At 43.2% G+C, this 19400-nt stretch overlaps 1 protein-coding gene across 1 annotated transcript in view; it reads left to right on the plus strand.

Annotated features, from left to right (window-relative positions):
• EAF1 (ELL associated factor 1) overlaps window positions 1–13926 on the plus strand; it is a 52007-nt gene extending 38081 nt beyond the window's left edge. Inside the window, exons 5-6 of the mRNA XM_068236248.1 lie at window positions 4197–4415; window positions 13491–13926. Coding sequence (XP_068092349.1) covers window positions 4197–4415; window positions 13491–13537 — 266 coding nt within the window. The 3' untranslated portion in view covers window positions 13538–13926. The remainder of the gene's footprint in view (window positions 1–4196; window positions 4416–13490) is intronic.
• The last annotated feature ends 5474 nt before the right edge of the window (window positions 13927–19400 follow it).

Raw genomic sequence — 19400 nt, forward strand, 5'->3', positions numbered from 1 at the left:
TCAGACACTAGAGGAATGGATGATGCAGTATTAATGCTGTTGGTTTTAAAGCACTTTATAAACAAGCAGAAGTGGTCCCAATACAGCTCCTGTGATCTTCCCTGTAGCCAGCAGATACAGTGACTTGCAAAAGTATTCGGCCCCCTTGAAGTTTTCCACATTTTGTCACATTACTGCCACAAACATGAATCAATTTTATTGAAATTCCACGTGAAAGACCAATACAAAGTGATGTACACGTGAGAAGTGGAACGTAGATCAACATGATTCCAAACATTTTTTACAAACTGCAAAGTGGGGTGTGCATAATTATTCGGCCCCCTGAGTCAATACTTTGTAGAACTACCTTTTGCTGCAATTACAGTTGCCAGTCTTGTAGGGTATGTCTCTACCAGCTTTGCACATCTAGAGACTGAAATCCTGCCCATTCTTCTTTGCAAAACAGCTCCAGCTCAGTCAGATTAGATGGATAGCATTTGTGAACAGCAGTTTTCAGATCTTGCCACAGATTCTCGATTGGATTTAGATCTGGACTTTGATTAGGCCATTCTTACACATGAATATGTTTTGTTTTAAACCATTCCATTGTTGCCCTGGCTTTATGTTTAGGGTCGTTGTCCTGCTGGAAGGTGAACCTCCGCCCCAGTCTCAAGTCTTTTGCAGACTCCAAGAGGTTTTCTTCCAAGATTGCGCTGTATTTGGCTCCATCCATCTTCCCATCAACTCTGACCAGCTTCCCTGTCTTTGCTGAAGAGAAGCACCCCCAGAGCATGATGCTGCCACCACCATATTTGACAGTGGAGAGTGATGTGCAGTGTTAGTTTACCGCCACACATAGCATTTTGCATTTTGGCCAAAAAGTTCCATTTTGGTCTCATCTGACCAGAGCACCTTCTTTCACATGTTTGCTGTGTCCCCCACATGGCTTGTGGCCAACTGCAAACAGGATTTCCTATGCTTTTCTGTTAACAATGGCTTTCTTCTTGCCACTCTTCCATAAAGGCCAACTTTGTGCAGTGCACAACTAATAGTTGTTCTGTGGACAGATTCCCCCACCTGAGCGGTAGATCTCTGCAGCTCATCCAGAGTCACCATGGGCCTCTTGACTGCATTTCTGAGCAGCGCTCTCCTTGTTCGGCCTGTGAGTTTAGGTGGATGGCCTTGTCTTGGTATGTTTACAGTTGTGCCATACTCCTTCCATTTCTGAATGATCGCTTGAACAGTGCTCCGTGGGATGTTCAAGGCTTTGGAAATCGTTTTGTAGCCTAAGCCTGCTTTAAATTTCTCAATAACTTTATCCCTGACCTGTCTGGTGTGTTTTTTGGACTTCATGGTGTTGTTGCTCCCAAGATTCAATTCGACAACCTCTGAGGCCGTCACAGAGCAGCTGTATTTGTACTGACATTAGATTACACACAGGTGCACTCTATTTAGGCATTAGCACTCATCAGGCAATGTCTATGGGCAACTGACTGCACTCAGACCAAAGGGAGCTGAATAATTACGCACACCCCACTTTGCAGTTGATTTGTAAAAAAATGTTTGGAATCATGTATGATTTTCGTTCCACTTCTCACGTGTACAGCACGTGAGAATTTCATGTGAAATTCCAATAAAATTGATTCATGTTTTGGCAGTAATGTGACAAAATGTGGAAAACTTCAAGGGGCCGAATACTTTTGCAAGCCACTGTAAGATAAGTGAAAGAACTATTGGATTTACTTAATTAAATTATGGACAAGAGGAAACATATATTACATCCATCTTAACAGATTCCCGACCGCCTAACGCAGGATGGTGGCGAAAACACGGCTCTCAGGTTACAGGGACGCCATATGGTGTCATCTTGCGAGGAGCGGGATTTGATAGGAGCTCGCGTGAGCTCCCGTCAGTAAACAAACCCCTGCTGCTGCGTACCCCGGGCTGTCTATACTGCGGGCACCTATCCTGGCTACACCTATCCCTGGCTACCTATACTGTGGCCACCTACTACTGGCTACACCTATCCCTGGATACCTATGCTTCGGCCACTTACTACTGGCTACCTATGCTGCGGCCACCTACTACCGCCTATACCTATCCCTGGCTACCTATGCTGCGGCCACCTACTACCTGCTACACCCTATCCCTGGCTATCTATGCTGCAGCCACCTACTACCGGTATGATAACCGTCTAAAAAATACCACGGTATTACAGGTAGCATAATTGATTACTTCAGGCCGAAGTCGTCATGTAACCGGGTCCTGGACCAGGGAAGAAGCCAGGAGGAAGCCGGGGGGGGGGGGGGGGGGGGGGGGGGCAGGGGGGTGTTCGGTTGGCCTAGTGGCCTACGGTGGGCTGGAGGAAGCCCCAGGTAATTGTAAATTCTGGGTTTTTTTTTACCTGTTCAGGGTCCCTTTAAATAAATTCACAATACAGTACTAAACTAGTGTTCAGTCAAATGGGCCTCATCGAGTCTGACACTAGAAAAGCGCTATACAAATGCTTAGATTATTATTATATTATTACTATAGGTGGCCAGTCACATAACTTGACCATTTAGTCAAACTTTTTTTTGTTGTAAAACAGTCACATCTAGCTATTGTTGTCTGAACTGAAACTTCAGGCGACAACAGTGGAAAAATATGGTTATTATGGGTATGTACCCACTTGTCATTCTTTTAGATTATCATTCTCATTTGATTAATCAAACTGATCAATTCATTTAGATTAATCAGATTGCTATGTGTAAAGGTGCGTACACACCTCTTGATTTATGTTGCCAGTAGGGGATCAGGTCTCGATCCCCTTGGGCGACATCGCTGGCCAGCCAGTACTGACAATGCATTCTGGGGGGTGGAGGGACAATTGAGCGGCGCGTATGTGGCGGGCGGGTGATCGGCGCCCTCAAAGAGGTTGGCCATCCATCAGGTGAATAGATCAGCCGGGAAAATCACTTGCAAGGTAGGCAGTCAAGATCCCTGTACACGCATCTGATTATCGACTGAGGCGGCCGTTATCAGCCGCCGCAGCCAACTTTACTCAAACATGTTTACAGGCCCTTATACCACCTTAAAGTGGACCCAAACCAAACATTTTTTTATTAAAAATATTTGGTTGCACCACTCTGACACCTACAAAGATAAATAAACACTCCTTAAAACCTATGATAATTTCAGTGCATGCTTTTCACCCTTCTCTTTTCATAGCTAGGGTTATACTGGGGGCAGCCATTAGTAATTCCTCCATTGCCGGACACCATCTACTCCACCAGTTTGCCGGAAAAATCCCGGCAATTTGAAAGGAAGGGAGGGGTTCCACCAATAAATGTAAAATATTTTATATTTGTCATCATGCAGCTGAAAAAAGGCTGCTATTTATTATTATAATTTAGAAAATAGATTTTATTTCTGAAATCTTGTATTTTTAATTTGGGTCCACTTTAACCACTTTATCCACCACTACAGTGGCCTCAATTCACTAAGCTTTATCAAACACTTTATCAAATGTTTGATAATTTACCTCATGGGTAAAATCTAATTTTGAATTCACTAAAGTGTTATAGATATGTTGAACATTTTATCGATAAAACATTCGATAAATATATAACACCTAAGTGAATTCAAAATTAGATTTTACCCATGAGGTAAATTATCAAACATTCAATAAAGTGTTTGATAAAGCTTAGTGAATTGAGGCCAGTATATCTACAGTATGTCCTCTGTGACTTTCTCTAAGCCTTGAGTCAGTAGATAAATGTCTTTTAGCAGAAGCAGTGCTGTGCAGGATCGGGCTTGCTCCTGTGCAACTTTCTGGCATCTGATGCAGCACTAATTGACGAACGGGAATATATGTTTCCTAAGCTAATGAGATGGTAGACAGAGGCGCTATACCACATATAGACACTCTTAGAGTTGTACCTTCTTGTATTTTTACCTGAGGAAGCGGCTGTGAAACCCGCGAAACGCGTTGCAGATCTTTTGGAGTAAGAAATAAATGTAATTTGTATATTACACATTATTGTGTCTTGTTTTGTGGAGAGGAAAGTCCACCATTAACACCCCCCCCCCCCCCCCCCCCTCAATTTTAAATGTTTGTATTAATTTATTTTAGACTTAATTGGCGCCTCTGTTCCTCAAAGTAAACTGCAGAGTTATAACCCATCTTTCCAGTGCTTACATGGATTGTCTGTTTTTTTTTGTTTTGTTTTTATCAGAACTGAGGGCAGAAGTGGATATGATTGAACAGATGAGCAGCAGCAGTGGATCCAGTTCCTCTGATACAGGAAGCTCTTCGGGGAGTGATGATGACAGTTCCAGCAGTGGAGCAGAAGATGACACGCACACATCTCCTTCTCAGCAATACAACAGCCGAACACCCATCTCCAATGGCACCAACCGAGCCCAGGGATCCAATCAGCTAATGAACACTCTCCGTAAGTTATCTGCTTTTCAGTCTGAGAATTGCACATTTCAGATTCAGTTTTCACGTACAGTTCGTGAAACTATAATGATCATATGTATTTGCTGAACAATGTCACATTGCAGTAATCAGTACTATCCATAAAATATTAGGCATAGGCTGAGTACACACGAAGGGATTTGCGGGCAATATTTAACAAATTCAGTTAATGTCCCGAAAGATATCTGATTGGGCGGTATTACCAAACCAGTGCACATTCGTTTTATACACTCACCTAAAGGATTATTAGGAATACCTGTTCAATTTCTCATTAATGCAGTTATCTAATCAACCAATCACATGGCAGTTGCTTTAATGCATTTAGGGGTGTGGTCCTGGTCAAGACAATCTCCTGAACTCCAAACTGAATGTCATAATGGGAAAGAAAGGTGATTTAACAATTTTGAGCTGGCATGGTTGTTGGTGCCAGATGGGCCGGTCTGAGTATTTCACAATCTGTTCAGTTACTGGGATTTTCATGCACAACCATTTCTAGGGTTTACAAAGAATGGTGTGAAAAGGGAAAAACATCCAGTGGGTAAAAATGCCTTGTTGATGCTAGAGGTCAGAGGAGAATGAGCGGACTGATTCAAGCTGATAGAAGAGCAACGTTCACTGAAATAACCACTCGTTAAAACCGAGGTATGCAGCAAAGCATTGGTGAAGCCACAACATGCACAACCTTGAGGTGGATGGGCTACAACAGCAGAAGACCCAACCGGGTACCACTCATCTCCACTACAAATAGGAAAAAGAGGCTACAATTTGCATGAGCTCATCAAAATTGGACAGTTGAAGACTGGAAAAATGTTGCCTGGTCTGATGGGTCTCGATAGAGTCAGAATTTGGCATAAACAGAATGAGAACATGGATCCATCATGCCTTGTTACCACTGTGCAGGCTGGTAGTGGTGGTGTAATGGTGTGGGGGATGTTTTCTTGGCACACTTTAGACCCCTTAGTGCCAATTGGGCATCGTTTAAATGCCACGGGCTACCTGAGCATGGTTTATGACCATGTCCATCCCTTCATGACCACCATGTACCCATCCTCTGATGGCTACTACCAGCAGGATAATGCACCATGTCACAAAGCTCGAATCGTTTCAAATTGGTTTCTTGAACATGGCAATGAGTTCACTGTACTCAAATGGCCCCCACAGTAACCAGATCTCAACCCAATAGAGCATCTTTGGGATGTGATGGAACGGAAGCTTCATGCCCTGGATGTGCATCCCACAAATCTCCAACTGCAAGATGCTTTCTTATCGATATGGGCCAACATTTCTAAAAAATGCTTTCAGCACCTTGTTGAATCAATGCCACGTAGAATTAAGGCAGTTATGAAGGCGAAAGGGGGTCAAACACCGTATTAGTATGGTGTTCCTAATAATCCTTTAGGTGAGTGTATAAGTGGCTGGATTGCATACTGGTTAAAGGATACCTTAGTGCAAATTGCTCCCCCCATTCTCTGTCCCCCTCTGGTATAGCCTAGCAACCTTCCGAACTTACTTTCTAGTCGGGGTGGTCATGGCTGACTGCGCAGGCACTGCCCGGCGACCCATGGTCATGGGGTGCACTCTGCGCAGCCGCACTATGTACTTTTTTTTTTTTCAAAAATAAACCTAATTTTATCACAGTTTTCCCTGAAACAAGTGTCTTTTTTCCCCAAAGAATTTAATAGGGGGGCATTGTTTAGTCATTTTTCCATACCAATGCATGTGTCTCACCATAGATGGCACTGGTTCTCTATAAGCATTATCACTCAAAAAAAAGGCCTTTGTTTATAGCAACCAATACCATACAAGTTAAAAGTGTAAGTGTACCAGAGATGGTACACTAGGCTTAATTAATACCTACCCGGGGTTTCCACCAGCCCCATAAACACTGAGTCCTTCACCCCTCCGTTCTGACACTACGACTGCCGGTAATCTGGTCAGACGCCTCCCGTTGAAGTTTTCTGCTCATGTGCAGCTCGGCCACGTGCACGCCTCCGCCGCATTCCCATCCCCTGGAGCGTACTACTGCACAGGTGCAGAGACTGCCCGGATTACCATGAGTCATAGTGGCTTAACAGAGGGGACGAGGAGGACGACGATAGACTCAGCTCTGCTCATGGGGCTGGAGGAAGCCCCGGGTAAGTATAAATAAGCGCTAGTGAACCATCTCTGGTTCACTTTAAGCACTTGAGCACAAAATCTCTAAAACAATCACATGCAGTAGGTGAAAATGTTTCAGTTAGGGGGCTTTGCATCATAAGCAGAACCATATTAAATATTTACGTTTGCTTAACCACTTCCCGACCGCCGTATATACAATTGGCGGCCGGGAAGTGCACCCCGCAAGGACCGCCATATAGACAAATGGCGGCGGTCCTTGTAGGGGCATGGGCGGAGCGATCGCGTCATCCGTGACGCGATCCTCTGCCTGGCGCCGCTCACCCGCCGCAACATCCCGCCGGCCATACGGAAGCGCCGGCGGGATGTTAACCCGACGATCGCCGCATACAAAGTGTATAATACACTTTGTAATGTTTACAAAGTGTATTATACAGGCTGCCTCCTGCCCTGGTGGTCCCAGTGTCCGAGGGACCACCAGGGCAGGCTGCAGCCACCCTAGTCTGCACCAAGCACACTGATTTCCCCCCCCCCTGCCCCAGATCGCCCACAGCACCCATCAGACCCCCCCCCCCCTGCCCACCCCCCAGACCCCTGTTTGCACCCAATCACCCCCCTAATCACCCATCAATCACTCCCTGTCACTATCTGTCAACGCTATTTTTTGTTTTATCTGCCCCCTGCTCCCTCCTGATCACCCCCCCCACCCCTCAGATTCTCCCCAGACCACCCCCCCCCCATGTACTGTATGCATCTATCCCCCCTGATCACCTGTCAATCACCTATCAATCACCCCCTGTCACTGCCACCCATCAATCAGACCCTAACCTGCCCCTTGCGGGCAATCTGATCACCCCCCCACACCAATAGATCGCCCGCAGATCCGACATCAGATCACCTCCCAAATCCATTGTTTACATCTATTCTCTCCTCTAAACACCCATTAATTACCCATCAATCACCCCCTATCACCACCTGTCACTTTTACCTATCAGATCAGACCCTAATCTGCCCCTTGCGGGCACCCAATCACCCGCCCACACGCTCAGATTGCCCTCTGACCCCCCCTTATCAATTCACCAGTGCATTAATTACATCTGTTCTTCCCTGTAATAACCCACTGATCACCTGCCAATCACCTATCACCCATCAATCACCCCCTGTCACCCTCTGTCACTGCCACCCATCAATCAGCCCCTAACCTGCCCCTTGCGGGCAAACTGATCACCCACCCACACCAATAGATCGCCCGCAGATCCGACATCAGATCACCACCCAAGCGCAGTGTTTACATCTATTTTCTCCTCTAAACACCCACTAATTACCCATCAATTACCCCCTATCACCACCTGTCACTGTTACCCATCAGATCAGACCCTAATCTGCCCCTTGCGGGCACCCAATCACCCGCCTACACGCTCAGATTGCCCTCAGACCCCCCCTTATCAATTCGCCAGTGCAATATTTACATCTGTTCTCCCCTGTAATAACCCACTGATTACCTGTCAATCACCTGTCAATCACCTATCAATCACTCATCAATCACCCCCTGTCACTGCCACCCATCAATCACCCCCTGTCACTGCCACCCATCAATCACCCGCTGTCACTGCCACCCATCAATCAGCCCCTAACCTGCCCCTTGCGGGCAATCTGATCACCCACCCACACCAATAGATCGCCCGCAGATCCGACGTCCGATCACCTCCCAAGTGCAGTGTTTACATCTGTTCTCTACCCTAAACACCCACTAATTACCCATCAATCACCCCCTGTCACTGCTACCTATCAGATTAGACCCCTATCTGCCCCTAGGGCACTCAATCACCCGCCCACACCCTCAGAATGCCCTCAGACCCCAGCCCTGATCACCTCGCCAGTGCATTGCTTGCATCTATTCCCCCCTCTAATCACACCTTGAGACACCCATCAATCACCTCCTGTCACCCCCTAGCACTCCTATCCATCAGATCAGGCCCAATACAACCTGTCATCTAAAAGGCCACCCTGCTTATGACCGGTTCCACAAAATTCGCCCCCTCATAGACCACCTGTCATCAAAATTTGCAGATGCTTATACCCCTGAACAGTCATTTTGAGACATACACACAAATTTGGAGAGGATAAGGTTCCACAGATGCTGCCAGTGATGTATAGAGTAAAGATATATCAAAATCTATAAAAAGTATAAATTTTATTGAAATTCCATTTAAAGATCACATAATGATTAAAAAGCTATGAGATGGCTATCTCCTCACACAGACCCCATGCACACCTCTAACACACATCACTGGCCAGGTAATGGTATAAGCTCATGTGGATGTACTGAAAAGATTCAGCACTAGATCGCTGTGGGAGGGGCAGTCCAGAACGAACACTGCAACATAGAGCACTTTGCGGTCCAAAGCAAAGACACAAGCAGGCTGGCAAAGATGTGGAAAAAGCAGACAGCGTAGCTTAAGCCATGCAACACACTGTATCAGTCAAAATCCCCATATGGGTATTGCCTGTATCTCACCCTCCTGTGATCCATGTGTGTCCAAGGGTGCCGGCGACTGGTCTCTCAAGGCGGTTATCCAACTGGTTGCCACGCTGGTGTGCATGAAGCTTGCAGTGTCATGGCTGTAGATGTCCACTGGTGTGGTGATGTGCCCGAGAGGTGCACGAACACGTGCTGCGGTGCCAGTCCCGGTATGCTGGAAGCGCTCAAAGCGTGGATCAAATGCTGTGCAATGTCCCCCAAGATGGTGCAGTAGAGCTGGGTGAGCCCAGGGGTCTGGGGGAGGAGACGGCGTCTTATACAGGCATGGCCCTTACATGTTTCGCCGTTCTCCCGTTCTTCTCAGTCATTTTGAGACATTTGGTTTCCAGACTACTCACGGTTTTGGGCCCGTAAAATGCCAGAGCGGTATAAGAACCCCACAAGTGACCCCATTTTAGAAAAAAAGACACCCCAAGGTATTCTGTTAGGTGTATGACGAGTTCATAGAAGATTTTTTTTGTCAAAAGTTAGCGGAAATTGATTTTTATTGCGGTTTTTTCACAAAGTGTCATTTTTCACTAACTTGTGACAAAAAATAAAATCTTCTATGAACTCGCCATACACCTAACGGAATACCTTGGGGTGTCTTCTTTCTAAAATGGGGTCACTTGTGGGGTTCCTATACTGCCCTGGCATTTTAGGGGCCCTAAACCGCGAGGAGTAGTCTAGAAAACAAATGCCTCAAAATGACCTGTGAATAGGACGTTGGGCCCCTTAGCGCACCTAGGCTGCAAAAAAGTGTCACACATGTGGTACCGCCGTACTCAGGAAAAGTAGTATAATGTGTTTTGGGGTGTATTTTTACACATACCCATGCTGGGTGGGAGAAATTTCTATGTAAATGGACAATTGTGTGTAAAAAAATCAAACAATTGTCATTTACAGAGATATTTCTCCCACTTAGCATGGGTATGTGTAAAAATACACCCCAAAACACATTATACTACTTCTCCTGAGTACGGCGGTACCACATGTGTGGCACTTTTTTACACCCTAAGTACGCTAAGGGGCCCAAAGTCCAATGAGTACCTTTAGGATTTCACAGGTCATTTTGCGACATTTGGTTTCAAGACTACTCCTCACGGTTTAGGGCCCCTAAAATGCCAGGGCAGTATAGGAACCCCACAAATGACCCCATTCTAGAAAGAAGACACCCAAAGGTATTCCGTTAGGAGTATGGTGAGTTCATAGAAGATTTTAATTTTTGTCACAAGTTAGCGGAAAATGACACTTTGTGAAAAAAACAATTAAAATCAATTTCCGCTAACTTGTGACAAAAAAATAAAAACTTCTATGAACTCACCATACTCCTAACGGAATACCTTGGGGTGTCTTCTTTCTAAAATGGGGTCATTAGTGGGGTTCCTATACTGCCCTGGCATTTTAGGGGCCCTAAACCGTGAGGAGTAGTCTTGAAACAAAAATGACCTGTGAAATCCTAAAGGTACCCATTGGACTTTGGGCCTTTTAGCGCAGTTAGGGTGCAAAAAAGTGCCACACATGTGGTATTGCCGTACTCGGGAGAAGTAGTACAATGTGTTTTGGGGTGTATTTTTACACATACCCATGCTGGGTGGGAGAAATACCTCTGTAAATGACAATCTTTTGATTTTTTTTACACACAATTGTCCATTTACAGAGTTATTTCTCCCACCCAGCATGGGTATGTGTAAAAATACACCCCAAAACACATTGTACTACTTCTCCCGAGTACGGCGATACCACATGTGTGGCACTTTTTTGCACCCTAACTGCGCTAAAGGGCCCAAAGTCCAATGAGTACCTTTAGGATTTCACAGGTCATTTTGAGAAATTTCGTTTCAAGACTATTCCTCACGGTTTAGGGCCCCTAAAATGCCAGGGCAGTATAGGAACCCCACAAATGACCCCATTTTAGAAAGAAGACACCCCAAGGTATTCCGTTAGGAGTATAGCGAGTTCATAGAAGATTTTATTTTTTGTCACAAGTTAGCGGAAATTGATTTTAATAGTTTTTTTTCACAAAGTGTCATTTTCCGCTAACTTGTGACAAAAAATAAAATCTTCTAGGAACTCACCATACTCCTAACGGAATACCTTGGGGTGTCTTCTTTCTAAAATGGGGTCATTTGTGGGGTTCCTATACTGCCCTGGCATTTTAGGGGCCCTAAACCGTGAGGAGTAGTCTTGAAACGAAATTTCTCAAAATGACCTGTGAAATCCTAAAGGTACTCATTGGACTTTGGGCCCTTTGGCGCAGTTAGGGTGCAAAAAAGTGCCACACATGTGGTATCGCCGTACTCAGGAGAAGTAGTATAATGTGTTTTGGGGTTTATTTTTACACATACCCATGCTGAGTGGGAGAAAGATCTCTGTAAATGGACAATTGTGTGTAAAAAAAATTAACAAATTGTCATTTACAGAGATATTTCTCCCACCCAGCATGGGTATGTGTAAAAATACACCCCAAAACACATTATACTACTTCTCCTGAGTACGGCAATACCACATGTGTGGCACTTTTTTGCAGCCTAACTGCGCTAAGGGGTCCAAAGTCCAATGAGCACCTTTAGGCTTTACAGGGGTGCTTACAATTTAGCACCCCCCAAAATGTCAGGACAGTAAACACACCCCACAAATGACCCATTTTGGAAAGTAGACCCTTCAAGGTATTCAGAGAGGGGCATGGTGAGTCCGTGGCAGATTTCATTTTTTTTGTCGCAAGTTAGAAGAAATGGAAACTTTTTTTTTTTTTTTTTTGTCACAAAGTGTCATTTTCCGCTTACTTGTGACAAAAAATAATATCTTCTTTGAACTCACTATGCCTCTCAGTGAATACTTTGGGATGTCTTCTTTCCAAAATGGGGTCATTTGGGGGGTATTTATACTATCCTGGAATTCTAGCCCCTCATGAAACATGACAGGGGGTCAGAAAAGTCATAGATGCTTGAAAATGGGAAAATTCACTTTTTGCACCATAGTTTGTAAACGCTATAACTTTTACCCAAACCAATAAATATACACTGAATGGGTTTTTTTTTATCCAAAACATGTTTGTCCACATTTTTTGCGCTGCATGTATACAGAAATTTTACTTTATTTGAAAAATGTCAGCACAGAAAGTTTTTTGATGAATATAATAAAAAGTAAAAATCGCAGGAGCAATCAAATAGCACCAAAAGAAAGCTGTATTAGTGACAAGAAAAGGAGCCAAAATTCATTTAGGTGGTAGGTTGTATGAGCGAGCAATAAACCGTGAAAGCTGCAGTGGTCTGAATGGAAAAAAAGTGGCCGGTCCTTAAGGGGTAGAAAGCCCTAGGTCCTCAAGTGGTTAATTTATTATCTCTACTTGCTTCAGGTTCACCAATTTCCACTGGAAGAAATGGCTTATTTTAATATGTCACACATGTATTGTACAAAATAAGTATTTTTTTACAATAAGAAATGCTTGTGATTTATTAAGAAAAGTATATTTATAAAAAAATAAATAATGAATACTGTTTATTATGGCTTCATTTTAAATAGGCAAGTAGTTCCCCTTCCTTTGTTGGCTTGCATGTAATGTACAGATGTCAAGGCTGACATCTATTTGAGTATATACAGTAAAGCAGGGGACACGCTTGACTTTCAGTTTTCTGTGCATTTTTTTCTGCATGGGTTTTCACAGCAGCTAATGTAATTAATAGAGAGAACTGACAGAATGTGCAGAATTATCTTGCAGGATGTCCGTTTTTTTTTTTCTGCACGCAAAAAAACGCATTAAGTGTGAACTAGCCCACTGATTACCATGAGTAACCTAGTTTAGTTCTCAGTTTAAGTCTATGGCTGCCACTTCAGCCGACAGGCTTACTGAAATGTGATATGTGAATACTATTTTGTAGATTTGCTCCTTAGCACTAGGCACCTTTGGCACGTATTACTTTGTCCCCTGACGATGGATGCCATTTTGTGAGGGTTCAAAACATGTAGGGTTGTATATACAGTAGGAGGGTGTTTTATGTTTACTGTGCAGTGTGAGAGGTTAGCCTAATCCTAAATGACAATATAATGGATTAGTCCAAACTGTTCTCTCTTCCATGCTTCGTCACTATTTACATTTTTGTATGTTAGCAGCAGTGTCCTCTCGAGTACTTTTTAATATATTAATTAAAAGTTATGTTTTAGCCGTCATCGCATTCCTTGCATGCAAGGTTATTCAGTTTATTCAGTACCTATTTAGTAAGAAGTCCTTGGGCAAGACTTCCTAACACTGCAGGGTGACCCCCTTGAGCTGCAGCTCTTGAGCGCTTTGAGTCCGACAGGAGAAAAACCCTATACAAATGTTCAGATTATTATTATAAGACCTCTGTGATGACATATTTATCATACATATACATTTATGGGCACTAACATCTCTTTCATTTCTTTCTTTAGGAAACGATCTTCAGCTAAGTGAATCAGGAAGTGACAGCGATGACTAAATGTCAATGTAATCCTGCTTACAGAATCATCTTATCTTATAGAAACACCTAAGTTTGCTAGTATTCAGCCACTGAAGAATGACTTCAGGTATCTTACAGTCAGCACGATTTACAACCTTCCTAATAATGGACACTTCAATCCTTGAGACATATCCACACCGCTCTTGTGTCTTTGGAGTTTTTTGTTTGTAAATGGAATGGAGATGTAGTGGATATGTTTGTTGTTATAGATGGTACTCCATTTCAGAGATGTAGCACTCTTCATCATGTTGGGAGATTAACAGTTGTCTTTCTGCACCATCCTTTTAATGTTTTAAAATATTGATGTATATAAATTAATTTTAACTCTGTATTTATTCATTGGCAAGGGATAAACATTTTGAATTACACTATGGTGTGTTTGGTGTTTTGCTTTGATTTTCATTGCAATATTGGTTACTTTTTTAATATGCAATGGTGGTCTTGACACCCTGGAGAAAATAGGCACAGGAGACAAAAACAGGAGCCCACTAGCGTACTATGTGGAAAATGAAGAAACACGATGTATAAATTGGCTACTCACAAAGGTGGGTTGCAGAGGGGCAATCGACCACAGGAAGCAGGTGGAGACGATGAACCTAACTCCACTTGGGATGTCTCAGCCGGAACTGAGAAGTGGTCGCTTTTCTTTCTAAAAACAACAGACCATCACAATGGCTGATACAATGTGTGGTCTGTATAGACCCCTCCTACAGCGATGTGTGGGGGTTTTATAAAGCACAATTTGGGTAAAGAGGAGCCCAGGTTTGGATAAAACTAGGTTAAAAGCAGCAATAACATTGAAAAGGGGTGATATGGCTTACCTCAATGACACCAGTCTTTTTAAAAGACAAAATAATTGTATTAGTACAAGCAACACGTTTCACAGCTCAAAGCCTGTTTCCTCAGGCTAGTAATAGTGCCAGAATATAGAGAGCCGGTTAGCAAAGAGCCCCTCTTTTTGCCAATCGGCTGTCTATACTCTGGCACTATTACTGGCCTGAGGAAGCGGATTTTGACTCGTGAAACGCATTGCTTGTGCTAATACAATTATTTTGTCTTTCAAAAAGACTGGTGGCATTGAGATAAGCCACCTCACCCTTTTTCAATTTTATTGCTGCTTTTAGCCTAGTTTTATCCAAACTGGGGCTCCTCTTTACCCAAATTGTACTTTTTTAATAGTTCTCAGAAAACCTCGCGCTGCACCTTCACATTCCACTGTGATATCTTCATAATGTAGTACATTATGGACGGTTTCATGTAAGGAAAGATAGCATTTTACTAAATGTAGCTCCCAGGGGTGATTTTACGAAAAATTTGTGTGCCAGTTCATCTAGTCGCATCATTAAATTCTACCAACTCACACATGACTGAGTATTACTTTACTGACTCTTAAATTGCATCTGAAGTGAGAGGGATATGCTGGCTGATATATTTATTTCCTTTTAAACAATACAAGATGCCTGGCCGTGTCTCTAATACTTTTAGCCATAGACTCTGAACAAGCATGCAGATCAGGTGCTCTTGACTCAATTCTCACTGGATTAGCTACATGCTTGTTTCAGGGTTGTGACTCAAGACACTACTTATGCCACAAGGTCAACTGGACTACCATGCAACTGGTATGATATTGTTGATATCTGCCAGATAATGAAAAAATGCTTGAACAGGATGGAATTTTTTTTTCCGCGGATTGTACAAGAATCAGGTGCATTTCAATTATATGTTGATTGATTTTGCGTTTTCTGAACATATGCATGATGAGCATAGTGGAGGGGAGAGAAGGATTGCCATTATGACTCACTTCCTGACCTGACCAGTTTGACAGCACAAATCTTTAAGATATCAATTCTAGTGTGTGGATCAGTGATCAATCCTCAATTTTTTTTTCTGATAATAAAAAAATCAACCCATGACTTTCCATACAGAATGAGATGCAAAGGTTGAGAAGAATGGATACAATAACAAAAATAAATAAAACCCTTTCCCGTTGTGCTCTACAAATTGTTATCAGGTTATCAGTGTGGTCTATAGTCTGAATAGTCAGATCATACACACTCTGTATGCAGTATAATCTCGGCATTGTACTCTGATATAGTAAAACTTTGGGTATAGTAAATTAAATGTCCAGGGCCCTGCCAAGCACAATTTTAAGTATATGGGAGTAAAGCCTGGTATAAGCCCTAATATATTAAAACTTCTGTTATAGTAAACCAGCTTTTTGGCCCATGAGGCATTCTGTATCTGGCTATAGTGGAAAGTGCATGTGTCATATGTGATTTGAAGACCAATGAGCTGTGGGCTGGCTGGTAGCCTTCCCGTTATATGCATACTACTCTGGACCTGCAAGGATTACCTCAAAAGCACCAGCCGGTGAGACCTATGCTTCCTGTGTAAGCTGATTACTGAGGGCATTGCCTATCATCTGTGACTTGCCTGCGCATGGCTGCAACACTACAGTATCCTCCAAGCTGCAAAGAAATGTGGACAGAGGAGCACACTATAAGTAATGTACCTGCATTAACTGGTGAGATGTATGCTTCCTGTGCAAGATGTTGCATGATTATTCTATGCAAATCCCTCCATAGTGAGATCTACCTTGCCTTTAGATCTACCTTAAACTGTAACTGGCATAAAATCAAAAATCAATTCTTTATTTTTATCTGGTAAACAATAAGGATGCTAATCAGGCAATCCAAAAGTTAAAATCTCTATTACTTTTCTTGTTTATAAATGATCATTCCCCAGTTTAGGGCCCTTTTACACTTAATAAGTTGCTCTCAGTTAAAACAGAAAGAAAACTGATTTTCAAAGTAATGCCCATGTTTTCCTATGGCACCTTTTACACTTAACGTGTTTTAACTGAAATCTTCTTCCCAATGCACTGCTATGGAAAAAACGCATACCAACGCGTACTAACGCACACCAACTGTATTAAGTGTAAAAGGGGCCTTACCTGACTCTTATTTGGTACGTTGCCGCAAAAAGGAAGTTGCAGGGCGTGCTGGGTTGTCCTTTTTTACTTCTGTACATTAGTTAAGTCTGAGGGGAAATAAGCAAAAAAAGACAACGCAGCATGCCCTGCAACTTCCTTTGTGCGGCAACGTACCCAATAAGAGTCAGGTAAACTGGGGAATGATCATTTATAAACAAGAAAAGTAATAGTAATTTTAACTTTTGAATTGCCTGGTTAGCATCCTTATTACTTGTTTACCAGCTAAAAATAAAGAATTGATTTGATTGACTAACGGTTCAATTCAAAAAATAATTTGAGCGATCAGAAATTCTGATCGGATTAGATAAAAATAATCTCAGTTGATGGGCACAATCTATTATGAACGATTATAAAAATAGTCAGCCGATCGGATTTTTTGTCAAACCAAAACTTGGATTTTTGCCGGTGATTGCCGCTCGGAGACTGAAGAGTAGGCGGAGCTCCGATACCCCCCCCCCCCCCCCTGAGCAGGAGATGCGCGCGCAGCCTGCGCTATCTGCGAAATGCAGCCCCAGGACTTGACGCCAATTGGCATTGGGCGTTCCTGTGGCTGCCGCGACCACACCCATTGGCGTGGGGCGGTCTTTAACCCCCTTGGCGGTATGAAAAATACCGCCAGGGGGCAGCGCAGCAGGTTTTTTTTATTTTTATTTTTTTAAATCATGTAGCGAGCCCAGGGCTCGCTACATGATAGCCGCTGCTCAGCGGCATCCCTCCAGCCCCGCCGATCGCCTCCGGCGATAGGCGATCAGGAAATCCCATGGCGACGGGGCGGGATGACGTCAGCGACGTCGGGACGTCATTGGGAGACCCGATCCACCCCTTGGCGCTGCCTGGCACTGATTGGCCAGGCAGCGCAGGGGTCTGGGGGGGGGCGCGCGCCGCACCGGATAGCGGCGATCGGGCGCGCGGCGGCGATCGGGGTGCTGGCGCAGCTAGCAAAGTGCTAGCTGCGTCCAGCAAAAAAAAAATTATGAAAATCGGCCCAGCAGGGCCTGAGCGGCACCCTCCGGCGGCTTACCCCGTGTCACACACGGGGTTACCGCTAAGGAGGTTAAGTAGTTAATTTCACATCCGATTTGCTTTAAAGGATACCCGAAGTGACATGTGACATGATGAGGTAGTCATGTGTATGTACAGTGCCTAGCACACAAATAACTATGCTGTGTTCCTTTTTTTCTTTCTCTGTCTGAAAGAGTTAAATATCAGGTATATAAGTGGCTGACTCAGACAGGAAGTGACTACAGTGTGACCCTCACTGATGAGAAATTCCAACTATAAAATCCTTTACTAGCAGAAAATGGCTTTTGAGAGCAAGAAAGAGATAAAAATGGTAATTTCTTATCAGTGAGGGTCACACTGTAGTCAGTTCCTGTCTGAGTCAGGACTGAGTCAGCCACTTACATACCTGATATTTAACTCTTTCAGACAGAGAAAGAAAAAAAGGAACACAGCATAATTATTTGTGTGCTAGGCACTGTACATACACATGTCTATCTCATCATGTCACTTCGGGTATCCTTTAAACCTGAATTATCACAAGTACCTTCTGCTTTAAGAAGGCAAAATGGCACAATTAAATTTAGCATTTAATAAGTAAGAGGTTTTTGATTGATTCATTATTACCTACACAGATCCGTGCTGATATTTCCATAAACTAAGGTGGGGCTTCAGTTTAATGTGGCACCAGCTCTTATTTGTGAATTTATACAACTGAAATTTCTAAGAAAAAAATGTATTAGGAATTAGAAACACATTAAATTTGCTGTCTAGCTGGACTGCATTTCTGTAATTCCATTTGCAAATTATAGCCCAGTTGCTCACTAGCCTTGAAAACATCCCAGCATGGGCAGGGAGAACAGAGACAGTGGTTAATTTTGTCTTGTGGTTATAAAGCCTATACTATGCTGATATAAAACACCATTTTAGACATGAGACAATGCTCCTAAAATAGCCTGAGCTATAACCAGAAACACATAGAACATGATTATATTTCATCCGAGCTGGACTGCGTTTATGTCTCTCTAGGGAGGTAAAATCAATACACAGCGGCTACAATGGAAAAAGAAAGACCACAGTCATTTGTACATAGTCTACTATCATCTGTTTTCTACTCAAATGTTTTCATTTTCTTTCCAATTTGTGTGAAGGGAAATAAATGAGGGAACCCTTGCTGTCACAGAACATAAAGAAGATGAAAAATGATCCAGGCACTGTTAAATATAACACCTGATAGCTTCGTAAGCGGAATGTCCAAATAATCTGTATTTCTTTATTTTGTGTCAAATGGAGAATATTACTGTAGGCTGTAGCTAAGTAATCCTGATTTGGTAATAGGAACTGACGCAGCCCAGAAGAAGGAGATGGCATGGCTGATGTTAATACTTGGGTTGGTGTGCATAAAGCCTTGTATACAGTGCTGCCCATAATTGTTCATACCCCTGACAAATTTTTACTTAAAATGACTTTTATTCAACCAGTAATTATTTGACGGGATATGACATAGGTGTCTCCGAAAAGATAATAATGGGGATGGTGTTCTTTGGGTTGAAGGTTTCTCCTTTTTTATGTCAAGTGAAGGAAACATCATTGTGACCAAACAATACATTTTTTGTTTCATCTGACCATAATACAGAAGACCAGAAGTCTTCTTTGTCCAAATGAGCATTTGAAAAGGCCAAGCAAGCTTTTGTGTGCCTTCATCTGGAGAAGTGGCGTCCTCCTTGGTCTGCACCAGTGGAACCCAGCAGTCTGCAGTGTCCGTTTGAGTGTCTGCCTTGAGACATTGCCACCAGCAGAGCCCAGATTAACCAGGATGACCTTGGTGGTGATCCTTGGATTATTTTTCAC

This window comes from Hyperolius riggenbachi, chromosome 5 (assembly GCF_040937935.1).
Source record: "Hyperolius riggenbachi isolate aHypRig1 chromosome 5, aHypRig1.pri, whole genome shotgun sequence".
Taxonomy (NCBI): domain Eukaryota; kingdom Metazoa; phylum Chordata; class Amphibia; order Anura; family Hyperoliidae; genus Hyperolius; species Hyperolius riggenbachi.